General features: G+C 43.0%; 1 protein-coding gene across 1 annotated transcript in view; it reads left to right on the forward strand.

The window, feature by feature from the left end:
• The first annotated feature begins 3,421 nt into the window (after positions 1-3,421).
• LOC310874249 (vesicle-fusing ATPase-like) overlaps positions 3,422-21,957 on the forward strand; it is a 33,447-nt gene continuing 14,911 nt past the window's right edge. The window contains exons 1-11 of the mRNA XM_083786975.1: positions 3,422-3,554; positions 6,479-6,564; positions 6,772-6,868; positions 8,107-8,146; positions 10,353-10,519; positions 10,951-11,064; positions 12,081-12,156; positions 13,417-13,572; positions 18,383-18,582; positions 20,871-21,036; positions 21,826-21,900. Of these exons, the coding sequence (XP_083643101.1) occupies positions 3,543-3,554; positions 6,479-6,564; positions 6,772-6,868; positions 8,107-8,146; positions 10,353-10,519; positions 10,951-11,064; positions 12,081-12,156; positions 13,417-13,572; positions 18,383-18,582; positions 20,871-21,036; positions 21,826-21,900 (1,189 nt within the window). The 5' untranslated portion in view covers positions 3,422-3,542. The remainder of the gene's footprint in view (positions 3,555-6,478; positions 6,565-6,771; positions 6,869-8,106; positions 8,147-10,352; positions 10,520-10,950; positions 11,065-12,080; positions 12,157-13,416; positions 13,573-18,382; positions 18,583-20,870; positions 21,037-21,825; positions 21,901-21,957) is intronic.

Consider the following 21,957-nt stretch of genomic DNA (forward strand, 5'->3'; position numbering starts at 1 on the left):
CTGGATCTCATTATTTACATCACAAGTTATGAGCTTTCTATCTAGCACCTCTGCTGGAACACTCCATCATCGCAGTTCCTGTTTACACTGAGCATGTGCAAACCTCCCAAGGAGCCTAGGCCGCGCCTCCGTGCACCATCCTCTTTATTCATTCTAGCTCTATAAGAGCTAACAGTAATACGCGAAAGCGTCTACACTGACGGAAATCCCAACACTGGGAGGAGACCCCGGGGCAGACCAAAGACCACGTCCCACTAGGAGGAGACCTTGAGGCAGACCAAGGATCACGTCCCACTGGGAGGAGACCTCCGGGGCAGACCAAGGATCATGTCCCACTGGGAGGAGACCCCGGAGCAGACCAAGGACCACGTCCCACTGGGAGGAGACCTCCGGGGCAGACCAAGGATCATGTCCCACTGGTAGGAGACCCCGGGGCAGACCAAGGATCACGTCCCACTGGGAGGAGACCTCGGGGCAGACCAAGGATCACGTCCCACTGGGAGGAGACCTCGGGGCAGACCAAGGATCATGTCCCACTAGGAGGAGACCCCGGGGCAGACCAAGGTGCAGATGGAGGGATTACATCGACTCACTGGTATAGTACTCACATAGTATAGATGGTTTTATTAAATAATGAGCTTTAATTGACGTAGATCTCGGCCAATGGCGGTATACGTGTTAAGGATGAGCCAATAGCATCCATCCAACCATTCAAACCATTATGGGTGGGCCAGCAATAACCATTCAAACCATTATGGGTGGGCCAGATAGAACCATCCAACCATTCAAACCATTATGGGTGGGCCAGTAATAACCATTCAAACCATTATGGGTGGGCCAGTGAGAACCATTCAAACCATTATGGGTGGGCCAGTAATAACCATTCAAACCATTATGGGTGGGCCAGTAATAACCATTCAAACCATTATGGGTGGGCCAGTAAGAACCATTCAAACCATTATGGGTGGGCCAGTAGGAACCATCCATACTAACACTAACACATGTTTCCTCTCAGGGACCTGCACAGGGACCATCGTCTGCCTGCATCAGTGCCAAGAGACTTCGACCCTACCAAAGAATCGCCGCTCTCCAGCATCATTGGCATTGATGGACAGTATTCTGGACGTTTTACTCGTGCACTCATTTTTTTAATATTTATTTTAATTTATTTGTCATTTTAATTTATTTGTTCTTATCGGACGACAGACACCACTACGAGATGGGTCCTAGTATTATTTATTTATTTTACAGTAATGCTTTAATCTTTTGTTTATGTCAGTACACATGAATGTGTTATCGGACGACAGACACCACGAGATGGGTCCTAGTATTATTTATTTATTTTACAGCAATGCTTACATTTTTTGTGTAATAAATAATGCATTTTATATGTTCATATATAAAGCTTCATCTCTTTATTTTCTTCTCTTTGGTTTTACTGTGAAATATAATATGTAAATGTAAAGTTGCTCTTTCCAGTAACTGAAGATTGGCCATATCAAGTGTAGAAAAATGTCTACACTGTCGTTGGAAAAGTTTTATTTCAGGCTTGAGGTTTGACTGACTAAACAACTGTTAACCGTACTGCCTTCATTTTTCCATATGTATACATACATATTCAGACATTCTTATCCAGTGATTTACAAGTGTTTATTGAACTAGTCCAGTGCCTTTTCATGTAAAGAACCCTCAATGAATTCAGCCATGCCCATGGACGCATCTTCTCCCAGAAGTAAAGATGTTTAAAATGTCCCCTTAAACAATATTCAAAGATATAATGAAATGTGCAGGCATATTTGATTTTGGGTGTCATGTGTGAACGTGTGCCGAATTTTGAGTGGCAGCAATCTTGTTTTGCACAAATTTTCAAGATAAAAACAAAGATCCTAACATTCTCTGAAAATGCACTTTGGGGATTTTCAAGTGGGCCCCGATTCCCCCTAAAACATGGTTGAGAACTACTACAAAGTTTGTAATTTAGGGCTTTGAGAGTGAGTGTTTTTCTACGATGTTCCATCATGTGGTATTTTAATGTAGTTACTGTATAGGCAGCAGGACCAGTGTGTGTGTGTTGTGTGGGAGGGGGGCATTATCATTATGATAACTTGAAGAGTAATGATCACTGGTCAGCAAAAACACCTTGAAGACCTTAACAGGAGCCCTCGTACAAGGTTTCTTTGACTATGCATCCACCTCTTGGTACCACAGCACCTCAAAGGCCCTTAAAACAAGGCTCCAGACCTCCCAAAACAAACTGGTCAGGCTCCTACTTGGCCTCACCCCCCGAACCCACCTCACCCCTGCCCACTTTGACAGGCTGGAATGGCTTAGGGTCGACGACAGAGTACAGCATCTTGCAATGGGTCTGGTCCACAAGATTCGATACACCACCAAGATACCCATGTACCTGTCTAAATACTTCCTTAATGTAAACGAAGTCCACACCCACAACACCAGAGGGAGTGCAACAAACCATGTACAACCCAGATTCGGCACAAACAAGGGACTAAATTCTTTTCGCTCCTATGCCACCAAAATGTGGAACGCCCTACCAACAGTCATTAAGACATGTGAATCCCTTGACTCCTTCAAAACCGCTCTCAAAGGGCACCTACGGATGGCTGCAATTCGAAACTGGCCTCTGTAAAATCTGAATCCCCCCCCCACCCCATTTCCCCTCACTGTATATGTATCTTTTCCCTTTTTGCTTCCTATATGATGAATTCCTGTTCTGTTCTTTAGCTACATAGAAGTGTCTATTTGTATGTCTCTAAATGTTTTGATGAATTGAACAATGTGGACCCTGTTGTAAACAAGTGTAATGCTTAATTGGGTCGTCCACTCACAGTTAACAGTCTTTGTATTGAGTTTGTGCTTAAAATGTACTGTAAATTCTACAAACTGTTAATAAATATTTCAATCAATCAATCAATGAAGCGTACCGGTCACACAAAACACAGCACAACTGCACTACCTTCCATTGGTCTGTAGATGGCAGTAGTTGACTGGTATAAAATAATCATAGCAAAGTAGTAAGAACCACATGCCCACCACTTGGAGCGAGCGCTCTAGCAGGGAGCATACCTATACACCAGCCGATGTGTCTTCTAACACTTAATGTGTGCTCGTCATTAACCCCCACTGTACAGGGGAGACTCACACAGGTTGGAGGGTTACAGAAGGTGGTAGAAAGGTGGCGGTTTAGTTTTGGGAGACAGGCAGCAGTGGTTTGGTAATCTGGGCTTGAGGAAATGAGTGCAGCTATGGCGCTGATGGCTCCATCTAGGATAGGATATCCTGCTCTCTCACTCCTCTACGCAAAAAGTGCCCGGTCGGCTTTCTCCTTCTATTCATTTTCCACGCAATGCGTGCGTGATTACATCATGTACGTTGGCCACCCCCACCGTACCAGCACCAGAGTTCAGCGCTCACGCTCAGCAGTCAGCACTCAGCAGTAGTGTGTGCGGTGGTGAATGTAGCCTGTGGCGCAACGTTTATGCTGAATTGTTCTTGAATATATCCAGTGGGTGAAACATACCAAGATGGCCGGCCGGGTGAGTTTATTTTAACCAAAATACGTTTTCCGATTAGCACTTTTAACTGCACACCCACTGTTACGTAACGCAACGTTGTTTGAAGGAAGGAACTGGGTTCTCCACAGATCATACACAGCACACACTGCTGTGTGGCAGTAATACGTCATATAAAACCCCGGAAGACGGATGGGCTGTCTTATGACTGAAATGTTATTACCTACCATAATGCCTAGTTGTTGGTTTCTAATGTACAAGGAGGTACTGGACTGTGGACACGCAAACACATTCTCTCGAAATCTATCTAATCTAATCACACCAACTTTGATAAATGAAATGAAATTGTAGTCTCAAATAAAACCGGTTTAGATCAGAACTAAGGAAGTTGGAACTGCTTCACATAAATGGTCCACCGTCCACAGACCCGTCAGTGTATATTGTTGACCATCACAATGTAAACAAAAGCATGTGTGAGCCCGTGTGAGCACAAAAATGTTCCCACCAAACAAAGATTCTTGAAATTCTGCTTGACAAAACGAATAATATTGTGGTGTGTGTACCATATCATATCATATCATGACAGCCTGGAGTAGTATGAGTGTTTGTGGACTATGTTTAAATGATCACACTGCTGACTTACCACTTGAAACAGCATTCTAAAGCAGACTTGTAATTGTTTTATTACACCATTACGATTTAAACTGAGAATGGAGATTAGTCTATATAGCCTACAGTATAACCAAACACTTTTTATTTTATCTATATTGCACTAGGCCATATTTCTCATTTCCATTTACTATAAAATCTGCCTCTCAGGTTCTGACCTTGACAGACTATAGTTCAAGTAGTGTATCTGAGACGCAACAGCAAAGATCAGCCCTCTCTTACCCTGGATACTGTCGGTATACTACATTGCCTGGCTAACAACTAAGTGACTCTCTGTGGGTTTGCTTTATTTTCTAGAATTGACCTAGTATTTTTCCATAATAATGCTCAACATGTTGACACAGGACCCACGACAGCCCTCTATTTGGTTTGGTGGCGAAACTAAGTGCTTGTGGAAGAGCATTAAATGCTCTTGAGCGGCAGTATGCATACAGGATAGGTGAGCACCGGGCACCTTGATGCAAAATTGGCCATTTTGTTATTTTGTGGTCTAAATATAAAATAAGCGAGACTTGTTATGCCTGCACTAGGTGTAGGGACAGCATCTCTTTTCAAACACAAAATGTTTGTTTGAAAAGAGATGCTGACCCTACATCTAGTGCAGCCATAACAATGGACCAAGAAATGGACCAGTCATGCAAGCTTTGAAAGCCAATCTTAGCCAATCAGGAATATGGGAAATGTTGGCGCTATAACAGGCCGTTGTGAAATATTTGGAGCAGAGGTTCATTGTTGGCATCCAGGGAGTGTGTGTGCAGTGTGGCATGGATGAGGCCAACAGTGCTGGAGATGAGCTGGTAACAGACGGACGGACGGACGGACACACACACACACACACACACACACACACACACACACACACACACAGACGGATGGATGGATGGACGGAGTGCAATACATACTCTCTCCCCATGCCTTCGGCCTGTTGGAGACAATGTCTTGACTACATAATATTCTCATAATTGTCTGAGGTTATGCAATTAGCTAATGGAGCCATTGGCAATTTGTCTATAATCAATAATTCAGCCCAGTGAAGATCTTCATTCAGTGACGTGAACTTTCTCTTAGTGATTTTGCAACAGGGCCATGGGAAGACGTGAATTGCACACAGAGCACAGAGGCAAAGGCAACTCCACCACATGCATGAATATAAGACACAGCCCTGTAAAGCTTTATTGACTGTATGTATTCTATCTGAGGTGCCACTAGCCCTCAAAACGCAAAATAATAATTATCAGCAAAGCTAAGCAGTAAGGGAAGTTAATAGCAACCATGAGAAATGCAATAGTTCCCAGACATTGCCTGGCCACAGAGGAGGATAATGGTGTCAGTGCAGAGACTGCAGCGCAGAGCTGCTTATTGAATCACCACAGTTACCGTACCTCTCACTTCCCACTGTTCAGCTCTGTAGGCAAGTACTGTCTGTAATCTGTCACAATTTATAGGAAATAGTAGCCACTAGTAGCCAGGTGATACTGGTGTGTGTGTGTGTGTGTGGGTACAGTTTATCTGTATACATACAAGCAAGTGTTCTGGACAGGGGTTGGCCATTTCCATTTGTGATTGTTTGTTGGAAGAATTAAGAGCAAAAAATACACAAATATCTACAGTATATAAGTCTGTCCTTTTGACAAAATTGCAGCTGGCAAACAAGTACATATTGTTATTCGTGCCTTTGTTCCCCCCCCCCCCCCCCCCCCTCACATTTCACTTCTCTGTTCAATTTGTCTCAGACTGAGTCCCAGCAATGGCTAATCAATGTGTCTAATCCTTCAGAGCATTGGAAGTGAGCAGTGTGGATTTGAGTGAACATTGATTCTTGATGTCTTTCTCCTCTTTCATGCTGTCTCAGTGTCTCCCCTAACTGCCAAGTTAGGTTTGCTTTCTGTCTGATCTCTCTGAAAGAGCAGCGAAAGGGAAACCATGCCCCTAATACAAATCTATATGAAACAAACAAATATTTATTATATGCCTAGTGCCTACGTCACGTCGCAGAAATCATAACTCGGGCAACTCGCGTATTGCAGGTTGCCCAAAGTGTTCTACAATTAATTAACTCGGGCAACTCGTGAATAGAAGTCAAAGTGTTTTAATTGCGAGGCAGTTGCGGGGCAGGCAGGAGTAGTGCAGTATGTTCCTAACACTAATTATCACACATGTTTTGATGAGGGAGGAGGATCTCCATATGAACATGGGGAGAACATGCAAACCACATGCATGCCCCAGTCGGACCCCGGTGTGAATCAAGCTTAACTTCTCTCACTGCCATTTCTTTCCAGACTATGCAAGCGGCGAGATGCCCGACCGACGAGCTGTCGCTAACCAACTGTGCTGTCGTGAGTGAGAAGGATCCACAGTTTGAACAGTGAGTGGAGTGCCACATTTAAAATAAGTGTGTGTTCTGTGTTATGTTTCATGACTGACCACTTCAGTAGTTTTGTCACATGCCCAAATGTACAGCTCGGCATGGATTTGTGCGTGGATATGCGTGCCTGTGTTTTCAGCCATGTTTGGGGTGTTTAATCGAAAAACGCCCAACTCCTCTCGTTTTCTCCAACCCCCATAAATGCAGACATGTGACGGTGCGCAACGTGACCCACAAGTATGTGTTCACGGTGAAGACGCACGCCAGTGTCGTCCCGGGAACCATCGCCTTCAGCCTGCCACAGGTACCATGTCATAATGCTCCTCAATAACCAGATATCTCATAGCATCTGTTTGAACCAGTGCACTAGCTAGCTAGCAAACACACTGGCAAACCAGTTTATGTCCTATACACACATGTTCAACAATATTCCTGTGTTAGAAGGCAAAATGGAAGTACTAACTAATATCTAGGACCTGTAAGGGTCAATTTCTACACTCATTGACATTCAGGATTTGGCTGTGTTATGTTATTTGTGTTCCTGATCCCTAACAGACTCCATATAGTTGTCAAAGTATTCTTGTATAACAAGTCCATGTTACTCATTTTAACTGTTAAAAACACCCCGTTGTTGTGTATACAGCCCCTCTGTTTTATACAGTATTGTGTCCGTTTATAACCATGATGAGTGTCGTTGAATTGACGCTTTCTGTACTGCCTGCGTTGTTTTCTTTCTGTGAGAGCCCGTCTGCATGCACGTTTCTCTCACTCTTTGTCTCAATCTGTCTGTCACTGCTCTTTCTCTCTGGCCTTTTTTCCCTCTCTGCTCCTCCGTCTATAAAACTTGACAGCCTCAGCGCCACACAGGTACTACAGTAACCTCCTCACAAAGGTCTTATTCTGCAGCAGCTTGTACCCTACAATTGGTTAATAATAGTTGATTAATTGAATCACCAGGCACAAAATAATGGTGCCCCAACCCCAAGTACTTAAAAAAAAGAAAGAGCTGAGAGTGGCGATATGTTGATATAATATTGATATTGTGATAAGAGACTAGATATTGTCTTGGATTTTGTTTATTGAAATATTGTGATATAGCTTAAATGTTGTCTTTTCCTGGCCTTAAGCATTACAGTACAGTAATAAATTTTCTTTTTCTTTTACCTAATACTATGATGTATTTGACAACCTGTTTCGCTCTCATATGTCATAACATGATAATATATAAATAAATAAGATATCACCATATTTTATTATATTAATATCGCCCAACCGTAAAGTGTTCATATATATGTTGCGAAATAAGACCATGCTCCAGAGGAACGTTACACTGCTGTGTTTGTGGAAAAAACTATTGGTTGATGTCATTTACATACATATATAATGATGATAGCTGTGAACCATGTTGCCGGGTAAACAGACAGCAAAAAAGTAGCATTAGCATCCCTGTTGCCCGTGTCTATTCATAGCTAGAAGAACTCAATACAAACAGAAGCAGAAGCCTGTGTGGTTGACTCAATTGCTTGCTGTTTTGTATTCCAGAGAAAATGGGCGGGCCTGTCCATTGGTCAGGAGGTTGAAGGTAAGAGATCTGTGGAACGGTGAATCTGTTGTCTGTCCCTCAACTGTTGTCAGTGGTAGGCAGGGGGATGTAATGCTGCCCAGTGCCCACACATGCTACAAATTAATCCATCCAAAGTCAGAACCTCTTCCTATCACTTATCCACCAAAAGTTCCTTGCTCGTAGTCATAAGACATACTAATATAACTGCGAAACAAAACTGTTTCACGTCGGCCTGTTTCAGCGCCACCAGGAGGCAGAGTTTTGCAAAATAAAAAAAGATTCCATCCTGATTGGCTTTCAAAGTTTCAAGCAGGAGTGGCCTGTTTTGAACAACAAAATTATATATAACGGGCAGATTCACGTTTGCTCTTGAATACAATCAAAAAAAATTTTTTGGGGGAACATTTGCCAAAAATAGCAGATCTACAGCTCATGATGCATGTGAGATTGTAGATCGGTTATTTTTGGCAAAGAGATTTGGTTTAGATGGAAACATCTAAACCAATCCAAGTACAGTTGTAACTCCATGGAGTGTTAGAAAATGTAGATGCATCGAAGTATTAAATTGAATCATTAACGGGTGAATCCTAATCAAATTGAATCGTGAGTTCAATGTGGAATGACATATTCTCCCATCTTCACCTCTGTCAATGACACCTCTATTCTCTGTTGCTCCCATCTTCACCTGTGTCAATTAGACTAGAGGTCTGATTTTAGTCAAATAAAGTCAAAGCCATTGCTGAACTTTTGCCATGTACAAGCCTGCAAACATAGCCCAGACTTCATCCCTTGTAGAAGAAGTCATGCAGGCAAACTGCATCCTACGTCAGTGTTTTATCTCACTTACGGAATATACATACATTAGTGTTGATTTAGCCGTACCCCCTAAGTCATTACTTAAATGTTGCGAGGTGGAGTGGAGTGGGACGAACGGTATAATTATACCACTGCTTGGTGACACTGGACATCTTTCTTAAAGATTGGAATGGTGCCAGGGGAAGAGAAGGCCTTTTCTTTCATATAACACCCTGGCAACACCACCACCACCCCATTATATAATGTCATGGTAGCTTGACAGTAAAGCTTAAATCATCATTCAGGAAGACTGAAATATGCTTATTATTTGAATATGCAGCTAAACGCATTGGTGTTTGCCCGTTAACAGATCGGTCTTCCGGTTATCATTTGCGCTGTACTATGCATTTCGTATGAGTGTCGGCCAGGGCATAAAACAACGCTGTGAGACACTAATGGCTCATTTCCATAATCGACGTTGAGTCTGAATCATCGGCTGTCTGAACACGAAGCACAGTGTATGAAGACAGACGGGCTTTTAGAGGAGCGTTTACCAGTAGTGCTGCACGATTCTCCATTCTCCTCCACAAGAGGTGGGATTCTCACACGATAATTTTTTGGTAGTTGCTGAATACTACATTCAAATGAATTGAACAGCCAACTAGTGCTGCAAGATTCTTCACAAAATGAGATTGCATGGGTATCTGAATCTAGATCGCAATCCTTTTTTCGATTTATTGTGCAGCACTGTTTACCCGAGTTCTTCTAATCAAACAGCTACATATTCTCTGGTATGAAAAGACCCACCACCAGCTCAACTTGTTTATACAGAAACGGAACACAATTAGAGACTCGTTTTAGTCGTCAGTGTTTGAAATAATTTCAACAACTGGAGTCACAGACCGTGGAAGTGAACACTAGTAATTATACCAACAACGAGACAGTCGGTTCTTTTGGAAAACCATGCCAAATGTACTAATGAGATTATAGAACAAGCTGTGCGATATGATAAACGCGCCAGAGATGTTATCAATAATGAGGAGATTTGCAAGTCATTCTTTTTTACTTGAGATTGCATTGCAGCAATGTGTACGCAAACCTTTTGTTGAAGTATACTGTTGAACCAGGTGAGCTAGACCCTTAGCAGCACTTTGATGTAGAAAATGGGTGCAAATTCATCAATCTGTCAGGTTTTGACCATGTTTATCCTCGTGTAAGTAGTGTGCGACACTCCTTCTCATAAGCAAGAAGTTAAGACAAGAAGTTCAATAGATAAGGAGTTCAGTATACTTTGTTTTGTTGCTGTTTTTTCTAGCGGCGTGACAGCAGTTTAGGTCCAGAAAATAGAAGTGATCCAAGTGGAGAAGGATTGCTGTCAACTAACTAGAACAAATTCACTATTCATACCATTGCCTCTTCTACTTTGCAGTGACAAACTACAAGTTTGACAAGACCAGACAGTGTGTTGGCACCATGACAGTGGAGGTTGACTTCTTGCAGAAGAAGAGTATAGACAGCAACCCCTATGACTCCGACAAGATGGCAGCTGAATTCATACAGCACTTCAATAACCAGGCCTTCAGCACTGGCCAGCAGGTACTGGGTAGTGGGTACTACTGAGAAGTCTACCACTGAAACATCTCCATGGCTTGGCCTCTTTTCAAGACCAAGCCTTCATCATACTAGAGTCCCACAGCCTGCCTTCCTTTCACATTCTGTATATAAGCTCAAAGATGTATCTCAGTGTTGTTGATGATAGGATGTTATTGTACACTTAAAAGTTGAAATTCTAAAGTCATCCAAATTGATAGCATGTCTGAATGTGTCTGAGGCAAATTATTATTCTGCTGTGTGTCATACTATGTTACTTAAAAGGCTTCAATCTGGACGATCCTAGATTTACAGGTTGCGTGTGCAACTGTGCATTGTGTAGCACTTAAATGGATTAAATGAATGTAATCCTTGCTATTCTTGATCTCCTAGTGATTTGGTTGTTCATACTTGTCCTCTCTTTGTTTGTTGACTAGTTCGTGTTTAGCTTCTGTGATAAGCTGTTTGGCCTGCTGATCAAGGACATCGAAGCACTTGACCCCAACATCCTCAAGGAAGTGAATGCCAATGCCTCCAGCAAGAAAAACCAGGTAGAGTACCATGACGTACACATACACCTCGTGACCACCAGGTGTCAGGAGACTACTCTCCTCCCATGATACACACATAACCATGTACACATAAGGCACCAGGAGACCACAGTCTGTTCCCATGATGTACAACACACACTCATGTTGTCAGGCCTTTCATTAAATGGCCTATTTATAGTACGGAAGTAATTAGCAGTCCTCAAGGAAATGGGCAGAAAAGACTTGCTAATTAATTTCACTATGTAATTTAGCATGCACTACTTTCAATACCGTCATACAAGTGATTGCTTGTATGTTAATACAATGAATTGCATTTTCTATATACACTATAGCGTACACAATTAGCGTGGTTGCAATTTTGTCTCCCTGCTCTTCTATTGAGACATTTACAGTAGATTGTGTTTCACCTAGACCATAGACTGTACATTTTTTTGGACAAAGCGTTCTCCGGGTCTGATATGGACGTAAGATGAAGCCTGTCAGTCCTTGAATTGTAAATCGCCATCTTTCTAGATCCGTTTGGGCCCAGCTGGCCATTGGCTGGCCCAGACAACGAGGCGGGACTTCACCCCCTTCTTCATTGGTTTTTATTTTGACACGAGCGGGGGGTGGATCCCGATCATAGACTCTAAAGGTAGCCACGCCCCTCAGAACATATTTATTTTAAATAAATGGGACCATAATTTTCCAAAAAGAATATTATGACATGAGAAATGAGACTTTAAACTAGTGACTGGAAGCAGAAAGTATTCATGGCCATGTTTATTAAGGTAATACAGTCTAGGTGAAGTTGGGCCCAAATACATGGACCTCTATGGAGCTATGTGGTTTTTTGGGCCCAATGACAGCGCCACAAGTCAGGATTTCCTATTGGCTTCACTGCCCCCCTGACCTAGACACAGGATCAGACTTGAATTTTGACCTGATGGTCAAGATTAAATGAACAAGCAGGCAGGATGATGGATCTATTAGCCCTATTATTTCCTGTTCTCATCCAGGCTTGTTCTCTGTTTCAGATTGCAATTGGTTTGTTGCTGGGCAACAGCCAGGTGATTTTCGAGAAGGCTGAGAGCTCGTCGCTAACCTTGGTTGGTGAGTGTCCAGGCGAACATTGTTCACACATCATTAGATGAAATTACTTGTTTTCATGTGTAAAAGTACTCTTCTCCCTTCTGGCTCCAAAACTATGGAATGAACTTCCCATTGCAATCAGAACTGCAGACTCACTCCCAATCTTCCGCCGTAGTCTGAAAACCCACCTCTTCAGACTCCATCTTAGCCCGAAGCACTTGCCGTAGCACTTGCCCTAGCCCCGACAACCTTACACTACAGGGGCATGCAAAGGCTCAATTTATGTAATTTAGATAGCATGTTATGTAGACATAGCACTCTATAGTGTATACTCGTAGTTTCACTGTACAGATATTCTACTGTTATGTTAGGTTCGTAGCTTGCTTATGATTCTTGGTGACTATTTCTATGTATTTGATGTATTACCATGTGTTGTTCTTGTTTACTGTAAATCGCTCTGGATTAAGAGCATCTGCTCTCTGCCTAAATTGTAAAATATAAATGGACTTTTCCGAGATTAGAACACACATTCTGTTGAGGCCCATAGGGCAGGAGCCTATCTCCTGTTTCTGTAGCGTGAGGCAGCTTTGATGTACAAGTAAACCCCCTGGACATGACGCTAGTATGTCACAGGGACTTACCGCCAATCCAACCCTTGATGCCAAGCAGGGAGACATTGGGTCGCATTTTTTGAGTCTTTGGTATGACCTGCCCTGGGGATCAAACCCCCGACCTCCCAGTCTCAGGGCGGACACTCTAACCACAAGGCCACTGAGCTGGTACTTGTGGATTTTCACTTTCAAAATATAAACATTTAATGAAGGATTGTATGGATGGAGAGCCTTAATGTTGAGTGGTTGGCTCTGGTATCGGATGCTCCCTGGTCCCATTTATGAGGATATTAATGCAGCAGGGAGAGTGTTTTTTCAGGTGATACAACATAGCCCTGCTAATATCAGCTTTGACAGTTCCTTCAGCCGACTGGGTTATTTCATAATAAAACCACAAGGGGGCAGCATGCAATTACATTTAGACGATCCTCCATTTCTCTTCATGTCACAGTATAGTACATACTAGTACATACATATAGTATAGTACACAGTATAGTACAGTACATAAATATGTAATGTCCACTTTCATTCATATTTTCACTAGAAGTTAGGCATCATAACATCGGTGTCATTTCAATCACATCGTAAATAAATCACTCTTATTCAGATACACATGGAATGACAACTTTCTGATTACATACAGTAATGTTCACTTGAAATGCCCCCCCAGGGAAGGCTAAGACCAGGGAATCTCGTCAGTCCATCATCAACCCAGACTGGAACTTTGAGCGGATGGGCATCGGAGGCCTCGACAAGGAGTTCTCCGATATCTTCCGCCGAGCCTTCGCCTCCAGAGTGTTCCCTCCGGATATTGTGGAACAGATGGGTGAGCTATAGATGACATGCCCCGCGCTGCTGGCCAACGGAGAGCAACGTTGCCACACGGCGGCCATCTTGTTACAGTCAGCTCGCTCACTCATAACATTGTGTCTTATCTATGGTGCATGTAACTTTTTAAATGACCATAACTTGCTAAATTTTCTATCAATTTTCAAATGGTATAAACGTCAGAGACGTCAGCATACCTATAATGTACTTTCATATAACATTAAGCGGATAAGCATGGTGAATCATAGCCACGCTGTAATGAACCAAACCGCTTGTAAATCCGTCGAGATTTCAGCGAGTTAAGAGTATTTTTGTTCGAGCAGATAACCAGCTACGATAGAACGTACCAGAAAGGTTTGACTGTTGCAAGATGGCTGCCGGTGAACGGCGCTCTCCGCCTTGCAGCGCCATGTAGCCTTTCTTATATACTGTATATCTATGTCGGCAATGTCATGCTTCAACCCAGTACACCTGGAAGCTGGTTAGTGCAGGCTTCAAGCATCCAGCTGCCGGCCAGTGGCCATTGGAGTTGTTGGGATGTCAAGTGCCTTGCTCATGTGCATTTTGACGGTTGTTGTTGTTCTAACTGGCAGCTTTGCTGACACAAGTCACACACAAGTTCACAACAAAACACCCAAAACTGGAAGCTTGTGTTTCAGCACGCACTTAGGTTTGGACTGGGACCGCGTTGACAAGGGAGCGTGAACTTGGAGGGGATTAGTTTGAGCTGCCAAAACCAATCAGTCAATCAGATCTTCTGGAACCAGATGAAATAAACAGGAGTCGACGGAGTGCTCGCCTAGTGCCCCGAATCCCTAAATCAATATTACGACACGCGCACGACTCTGAATATTACCGTTTGAGAAAGCCGCCATTGTTTGAATTGGCGGAACCCAAGGGTAAAATACTGACGGTGAACAGATACAGTGTGTATACCTTTGAGATTCTTCTCCTGTTCGTCAGCTGTCAGCAGATGACTTATGACACGGTCGCCCCCCTCCTCCTCCGCCCTCTTTGTCTATGGACTAAACGATCCCTACACCCACTCGTAAATAGCCATTCTGACTCACTTTGCTAAAGGACATGCATCTTAAATGATGAACCCCCTGCGTGCCACCCCTGGACTTTGTTTAAGTCCCCTCAGCCATCGCGGCTTTAAACAAACTTCCCTTCTGTATACAGTAGGGACCTCATGTTTTTGTATTGTCTTGGTGTAATGTGTTGTTTTTGATGTGGGTGTTTGACAGTGAAGACAAATATCCTTCGGGACACTAAAGATTATTATTATTACTACTAGGGCTATGACACCTTGTCACATATCCTACTGCACCCTTTACCATTGTTGGGTCATTGTTTTCATGAATTAAAGACAAAATCCAACGATCTTTTTCTCCCAGTAATGTCATCAAGAAATGAAAGAAAAATCAAAGAAATGCCATAAATTAGAACAAATATTTAAGAAGTAGTGAAAATAGCTGATCTAGCTCACAACCCATATTGCGAGCTATTTTGATCTGCTATTTTCACTAGTTTGGTTTGGGTCCCGGGTGAATTATCTCATTTCTATTTGGGTCACTGCCTGGCTGAAAAGTTTGGGAACCACTGTCTGCACCCAGATCTCTAATTGAGTAAACACCACACTGACCTCAAATCCCTGAAGTTAATGTGTTTATAATTGGACGACTAGATGAGAATTTGTCCTCAGTTGTTCAATTTCCGGTCATGGTCACCAGTATGCATCAATGAAACAAGTCACACCATACGTGTGCATGCGCGTGCGTGCACCTTCCCAAAGTCACTTATGCATCAGCAAAACCTGATATACACACTCTAACTCCATTCACACACTTTGCAGCCGGTGGCATCCAGCAGTGTTGTTGTGAAATGGCATTTAGCAGGTGTGTACTGTATGTGTGTGGCTGTGCAGTGCGTGTTAGCTGGCCTTTAGCTTGTGTGTGTGTGTGTATGAGAGTTGGTGTATGTCTGTGCGTGGCGTGGCTCCATGCAAGCGTGTGTGTGTGTGTGTGTGTGTGTGCTGGCCCCTGGCTGTGTCCAGCTGGCTACTCTGTAATGAGATTCCTGATAGAGGAGCCAGCTAAAGGTAAAGGTTGTAACTGGCCAGTGACGAGATGAGAGAGCGCAGTGTTGACAGACAAAATCTCACACAGGACAGAGGTGTGTGTGTGTTTCAAGAACCTGATTTAAAATCGTAGCTACTTTTTATTATTTTTATTATTATCACTTCACACTCTTTTATGGCTGGTTTTGGCCTACAGGAGGGTAGGTCTACACTAGTATGTGTAGGCCTGTCACCTTTATACATTTGAGTTATACATTAATTGTCACAGAAATTATTGCGATTTAACATTCGCAATTCGTGTTTTTGACATTAGGAATTTGAACATTATGAATAGAAATTACATTTCTGTTTGCCTTTTAGGCTTCGTAATGAAAAGGTGCACAGGGCAAATATGACAAATAACTGGAATATACCAAGAAATTACTGTCATGTTTTTAAAATAAATGTTATACTTTAAAATCGTAAAAACATAGCGGAAACATCTTTCAACATGGAAACGATTATGACAAAATGATTGCGATTATCTCAAATCGATTATCTTAATCATGCGTAATTATGTAATAATTGCGTCAACCCTACTGTGTGTGTGTGTGTGTGTGTGTGTGTGTGTGTGTGTGTGTGTGCGCGCGCTTTGCACTCTCACCTTGTCTGCCCTTTGCTCCTATAAAGGTGAAGCAAGTCAGGCCAAACCTTTACTATCCTCTAGTATAGACTAACCCACCTCTCTACCTGGGTAGAACCCCCCCCCCCCCTCACCTGTCATCCTGGCTGCCCCCCCCCCCCCCCCCCCCCCCCGCTGCAGCCCCAAATGGCAGCTCAGATGGTTATCTGAGGCCTCTCGCAATTAGTCTGGGATAAATGTCATTAAAACAGGTGCAACAAGCCATTAAAGGAGCCATGCTGTCCAGACCTGCCGGACTGAAGCACCGTCTGTGACCACTCTGTCATTCCCCTCCAGACGTAGTCTTTTACGGGGCAGGGATATGTTGTTGGGGAAGTGATGGCTCGCTGCTAATGAGAGCTGTTTGGAACCGGTTTACTCCCCATCTGTGTTTACGACGGGACGAAGCCAGCGGGTCAGAATGGTGTCTGTCTATCTCTATCCCGTCTTTGGTCTCTGTGTGGTGATATGGTCTCTGTGTGGTGATATGGTCTCTGTGTGGTGATATGGTCTCTGTGTGGTGATATGGGCTTGTTTCAGTGGTCCAAAGCACACCAAGAGACATTATCACAGTATTGTAACAATATTTGATGTTGCATTAAAATTATTATGAAATAATGTTCTAGTTTGGCATTTTACATACACAAAGACCAGTGGATCCTGGATGGTAATGTTGAACGGTAAACGTCTTCTTAAAGGTATATTCAGTGATTTCACTTAATTCAAATATCACTTATTTTTTTGTTTTGTTGTGATAATCCTCCCTACTATAGAGTGTGCTGGCCATATAAGGAGTTCCTCCCTGTCCCCTGGGGGGTCAAAAAACCATAGGTTTCATTTTTGACTCTCTATCCTGATTGGACGAAAGGCTGGGTCCCACAGCCAAAAACAAAACCTAAGGTTTTTTGAGTGAAATCACTGAATATACCTTTAACCCATTTAGACTTGAGGCCGATTTTACAAATGTCTTCTATCTCTTAACAGTTTTCTGAAAGATCTATGTTGATATATCAGTGGTGCTCACACTTTTTCATGGCAAAGACCCCCCAAATTATATGTATTTGACCTCTTTAAAATTATATATATATATATATACACATATACATTTTCACAATTCAAAAGAATTTGCAGATCTACAAGCTCGTAGCACGGTACGAAGTGACGCGCCATGAGCTTGTATACCTGCAATTTTTTAAATAGCAATCCAATGTGCTATAACACAGATGCTTTTCCGGTTTTAATAGAGGGTATGCGTGTGACATCATCATCATCAAACCAGGAAGTTATAATAATAAATAATGAATTGCATTTTTATAGCGCTTTTCCAAGTGCTCAAATCACATTAAAATGGTTCATTCATTCATACATTGGGAGGTGAAGCGGTGAACAGTCGACACCAGCGTCCTCACTTCCCACATTCACACACCACATGGTGGCGAGCTCACACCGACCGACTCATTGGAAGCAATATAGGGTTCAGTGTCTTGCCCAAGGACACTTCGACATGTGGACAGGAGTAGTCGGGATTCAAACCGCCGACCCAGGGATCATTAGACGACCTGCTCTACCTCCTGAGCCACAGCCGCCCTAAAGTTATGCAGGAATGCCTACAGAGTGGCTAAAAACTACTTTCTGGCCTTGACAATCCATACAAACAGAAAAGTCATATCTAATTGCATTAAACGATATTAAACGATGTTAAACTCACTTTTCCTGTCACTTTGCCACTTGATTTTCCATTCACTTTATGCATGCGCACACCCTCTATTGGTTAACCCATTTTTGGGCGGGAACCCATTTGGTATTTTATTTCTATTTAAAAATAGCAGATCTACAAGCTCGTAGCGCGCCACCGAGTGGCGCGCTACGAGCTTGTAGGTCTGCTATTTTTTTTAAATCGAAGAGCGACTGACGTAGAAGACATTTTTAGAATCTGATCTCAGGTCAGAATGGAAAACTGTCAGGATGTAGAAGACATTTTTAGAATCTGATCTCAGGTCAGAATGGGTTAAGAAAGTGCTGTTCTTGTTCAGTCCTCTAGCCTCGGCTGTGTGTGTTCCTCTCCAGGCTGTAAGCACGTGAAGGGCATCCTGCTGTATGGACCCCCTGGCTGCGGTAAGACGCTGATGGCACGCCAGATCGGCAAGATGCTCAACGCCCGCGAGCCAAAGATCGTCAACGGCCCTGAGATCCTCAACAAGTACGTCGGAGAGTCCGAGGCCAACATCCGAAAACTGTTTGCCGATGCAGAGGATGAGCAGAAGAGGGTGAGACCTGCTGTCACACAGAAGCGCTCGCACGCACGAACACACACACACACACACACACACACTAGTAGCACTGATGATAGTCGAGGACTGAAACGTTTGCTTAAACCTTTTATGCACTTAAGCACTGTTGGAAACGGATGTCTTAAACTAAAGAAAACTTTTTTGCATTGATCTCAGCGTGTGTTTTCTAGCGCAGGAACACTGTTGTATGGGAAGCTCCACCGCCGACCACACACGCACGCACGCACACACGCGCGCACATTTGCATTTCATTCGACAATGATTTTGTCCCCACAGAAGAAATAACGGCCACCGCTGAGAATATGTCAAATTAAAAAGCACTACTTGCGTCATTTTTAAGTAATTGTATAAATCGTCCACTATTGTCATCGTAAAATAGAATCAGATTAGTGTAAGTGCTGCCACCTGCTCGAGAAGCCAAATCACAGCCAGATGAGACCAAAAACGGAACATTAACAAGAAGATGGAAGATTCCTATTGTACCACAACTCCTTACAAGATACAGTGTAAATCCTCACACGCCACACGGTTGTTGATGAGTGAGTGAGCGAGCAAGCGATATTTGTTTTACAGTGTTTTTCCTTTTCCAGATACTAGGTAGTCGGTACAGACCTGTGACTTTGCTGAACTTTTTGAGCAATTAATCGCGTATCAGATGAAAAGTCAAAGCGAGTAGGAGTTTGTTCACAGCCCGTTCATAGCACTGGTCAATATTCTCCCACTCCCGCCTGCGTGTCCCTGATAAGCATCGCCTCTATCCAAACAGAGGAGGCTAATTTCTGCAGGAGTGGAGAGAGATCTGCCCTTTAGCCAGACGTGGTTATAATAACTCTGAGGTAAAATTCTGGCTTTTGTGTCGTAGTAGTGCGTGTTAATGTGCATGCACAGGTGTAAGTTTGTGTGTGTGCAAGCAAGCAGACAAACGTGCGTGCACACAGACATACCGGCACACATAGTAAAATGCGCAGGTGCGTGTGTCTGTGTGCGCTTGTGTGTGTGTGTGTGTGTGTGTGTGTGTGTGTGTGCATGCAGAGGGGGCTGAGGATAGGTCAAAGATAAACTGGCCTCTCATTAGGTGGTGAAGAGTGACGCCTGATTTATACACACAGTGCAGGCCGGCGTCTCGCAACGCTTTGTGAGCTTGTAGATCGGCTATTTTCGGTGCAAGACAAAATGCGCAAACTCGACATCGCGAGAGCCCAAACATCCAAACCCGACCATCACTGTCTCATCTCCCCTCCATGTCCACACACACACACACACACACACACACACACACACACACACACACACACATCCAGCAAGTAATGAGGCCGTTTTAAATGCTAGCTCTACAGACTGACTAGGCCATAGATGGACAGAAAACGTCCCACCATTCTCTCAATCTTTCCCTCCGTAGAAAGAATTTTCCACTCCTGTTGAGGGTGGCACAGTGTTCAAGAGCACGGGACCCTCAAATAGCCATAGCCCCTGGCTCGACAATCTGGGAGCTTGTAGATCTGCTAATCTACAAATAAATAAATTAAATAAAAAATGTTAATGCTTGAAGATCATTTTTGTGCAAAATAGGGATACTGGCACACTATTGGCATGAGTTGAATTTGAATTGGACAAAAAAACAAGTTGTGCATTGCTGTTGGAACAAAGTTTCCCCCGATTGGTTGAGACTTTGGGGGTGATGTCTACATTATTCCCATTGGCCCTCATAGCTCCCACACTGCTGAAAAGGCGGACGCAGGATTTGTCACCAAATCTATTCCAACAATATCAATTATATTGTTTTCTTTTCTTCTCTTCTTGTCCTGATGAAGACCGGTTAGGTCGAAACATGTTGGCAGTTGCCGTTTTAATTTAATAAGGGCTGTCCTCCTCATTTTAACCTTGAGTGCCCGGATCGTTTACTTTTTCTTTATGCCTTGATCCTGTTTGATCCGTGAGCACCTTCTTATCATCATCACATGTTTTATAACCGTCGAGCACATGGTTAGTTTTTCTAATATCAAGATATTCTTTAGTTTTGGGTCCCGAGAGGCTAAATGTCATCAAATGGTGGTCCGTGGCTCAAATGCAGAATAAATAATGGACCCTGATATGAAAAGGGTGATATTATATGATAAGGGGTGACACGTGATATAGTGCTTCTGAGGGTAATACAGGGAGTGTTTTCCCATAGTGAGACACCTCACTCATATTATCAGAGAACCAGGGTTACAGAAGAAACCGTCAGTCTTAATATGATTTGTTAATTTCCACTCGTGCCTCAGCTGGGCGCCAACAGCGGCCTTCACATCATCATCTTCGACGAGATCGACGCCATCTGCAAGCAGCGTGGCAGCATGGCCGGCAGCACAGGTGTCCACGACACAGTCGTCAACCAGCTACTCTCTAAGATAGATGGAGTGGAGCAGCTCAACAACATCCTGGTCATCGGTAATTATACTGTAATGTTTAAATATATTTTTAAATTAATGTAGAATATATTGGATTGATTGATTGATTGAAATATTTATTAACATTTTGCAGAATTACAGTACATTACATTTCAAGCACAACTCAATACAAAGACTGTTAACTGTGAGTGGACGACCCAATAAAGCATTACAGAGGGTCCACCTTGTTCAATTCATCAAAACATTTAGAGACGTACAAATAGACACTTCTATATAGCCAAAGAACAGAACAAGAATTCATCATAAAGGAGGTAAAACGGGAAAAGAAACATATACATTGAGGGGGAAATTATTTTACGGGGGCCAGTTTCGAATTGCAGCCGTCCGTAGGTGTCCTTTGAGAGCGGTTTTGAAGGAGTCAAGGGATTCACATGTCTTAATGACTGTTGGTAGGGCGTTCCACATTTTGGTTGCATAGGAGCGGAAATAATTTAGTCCCTTGGTAGGATCTGTATCTTTTTTTATTTTTTATTTTTTTTACATATTCCATTAAATGAAAAGAAAAGGAGCAGGAAGAAGATAAATCTTATTTATGGATTTTATACCTGCCCCTATCTATCATTAAAAAATAATTATGCTCTGCTACCAACCAACCATTACTTCACCATGATTACATGAAATAAAAAGGAGAGAGAGAGAGAGGGTTGGGGGGGAAAGAGCACAAACAACGAGAGAACAAAACAAAAATGAGGGAACGGAATCAAAACGAAATGTATCTCTTCCCTCTCCTCTCCTCATCCCTCTGTCATTGTCCCTGTGTGTCCATCAGGGATGACTAACAGACCTGACCTGATAGACGACGCGCTACTGAGACCTGGTCGACTGGAGGTGAAGATGGAGATAGGTAAGAAGCTGAGGGTCGAGTTTTCTGAAATAAATATTTTCACGATTTTTCAAAAAT

Source organism: Protomyctophum parallelum, assembly GCF_964188405.1.
Source record: "Protomyctophum parallelum genome assembly, chromosome: 17".
Classification (NCBI taxonomy): domain Eukaryota; kingdom Metazoa; phylum Chordata; class Actinopteri; order Myctophiformes; family Myctophidae; genus Protomyctophum; species Protomyctophum parallelum.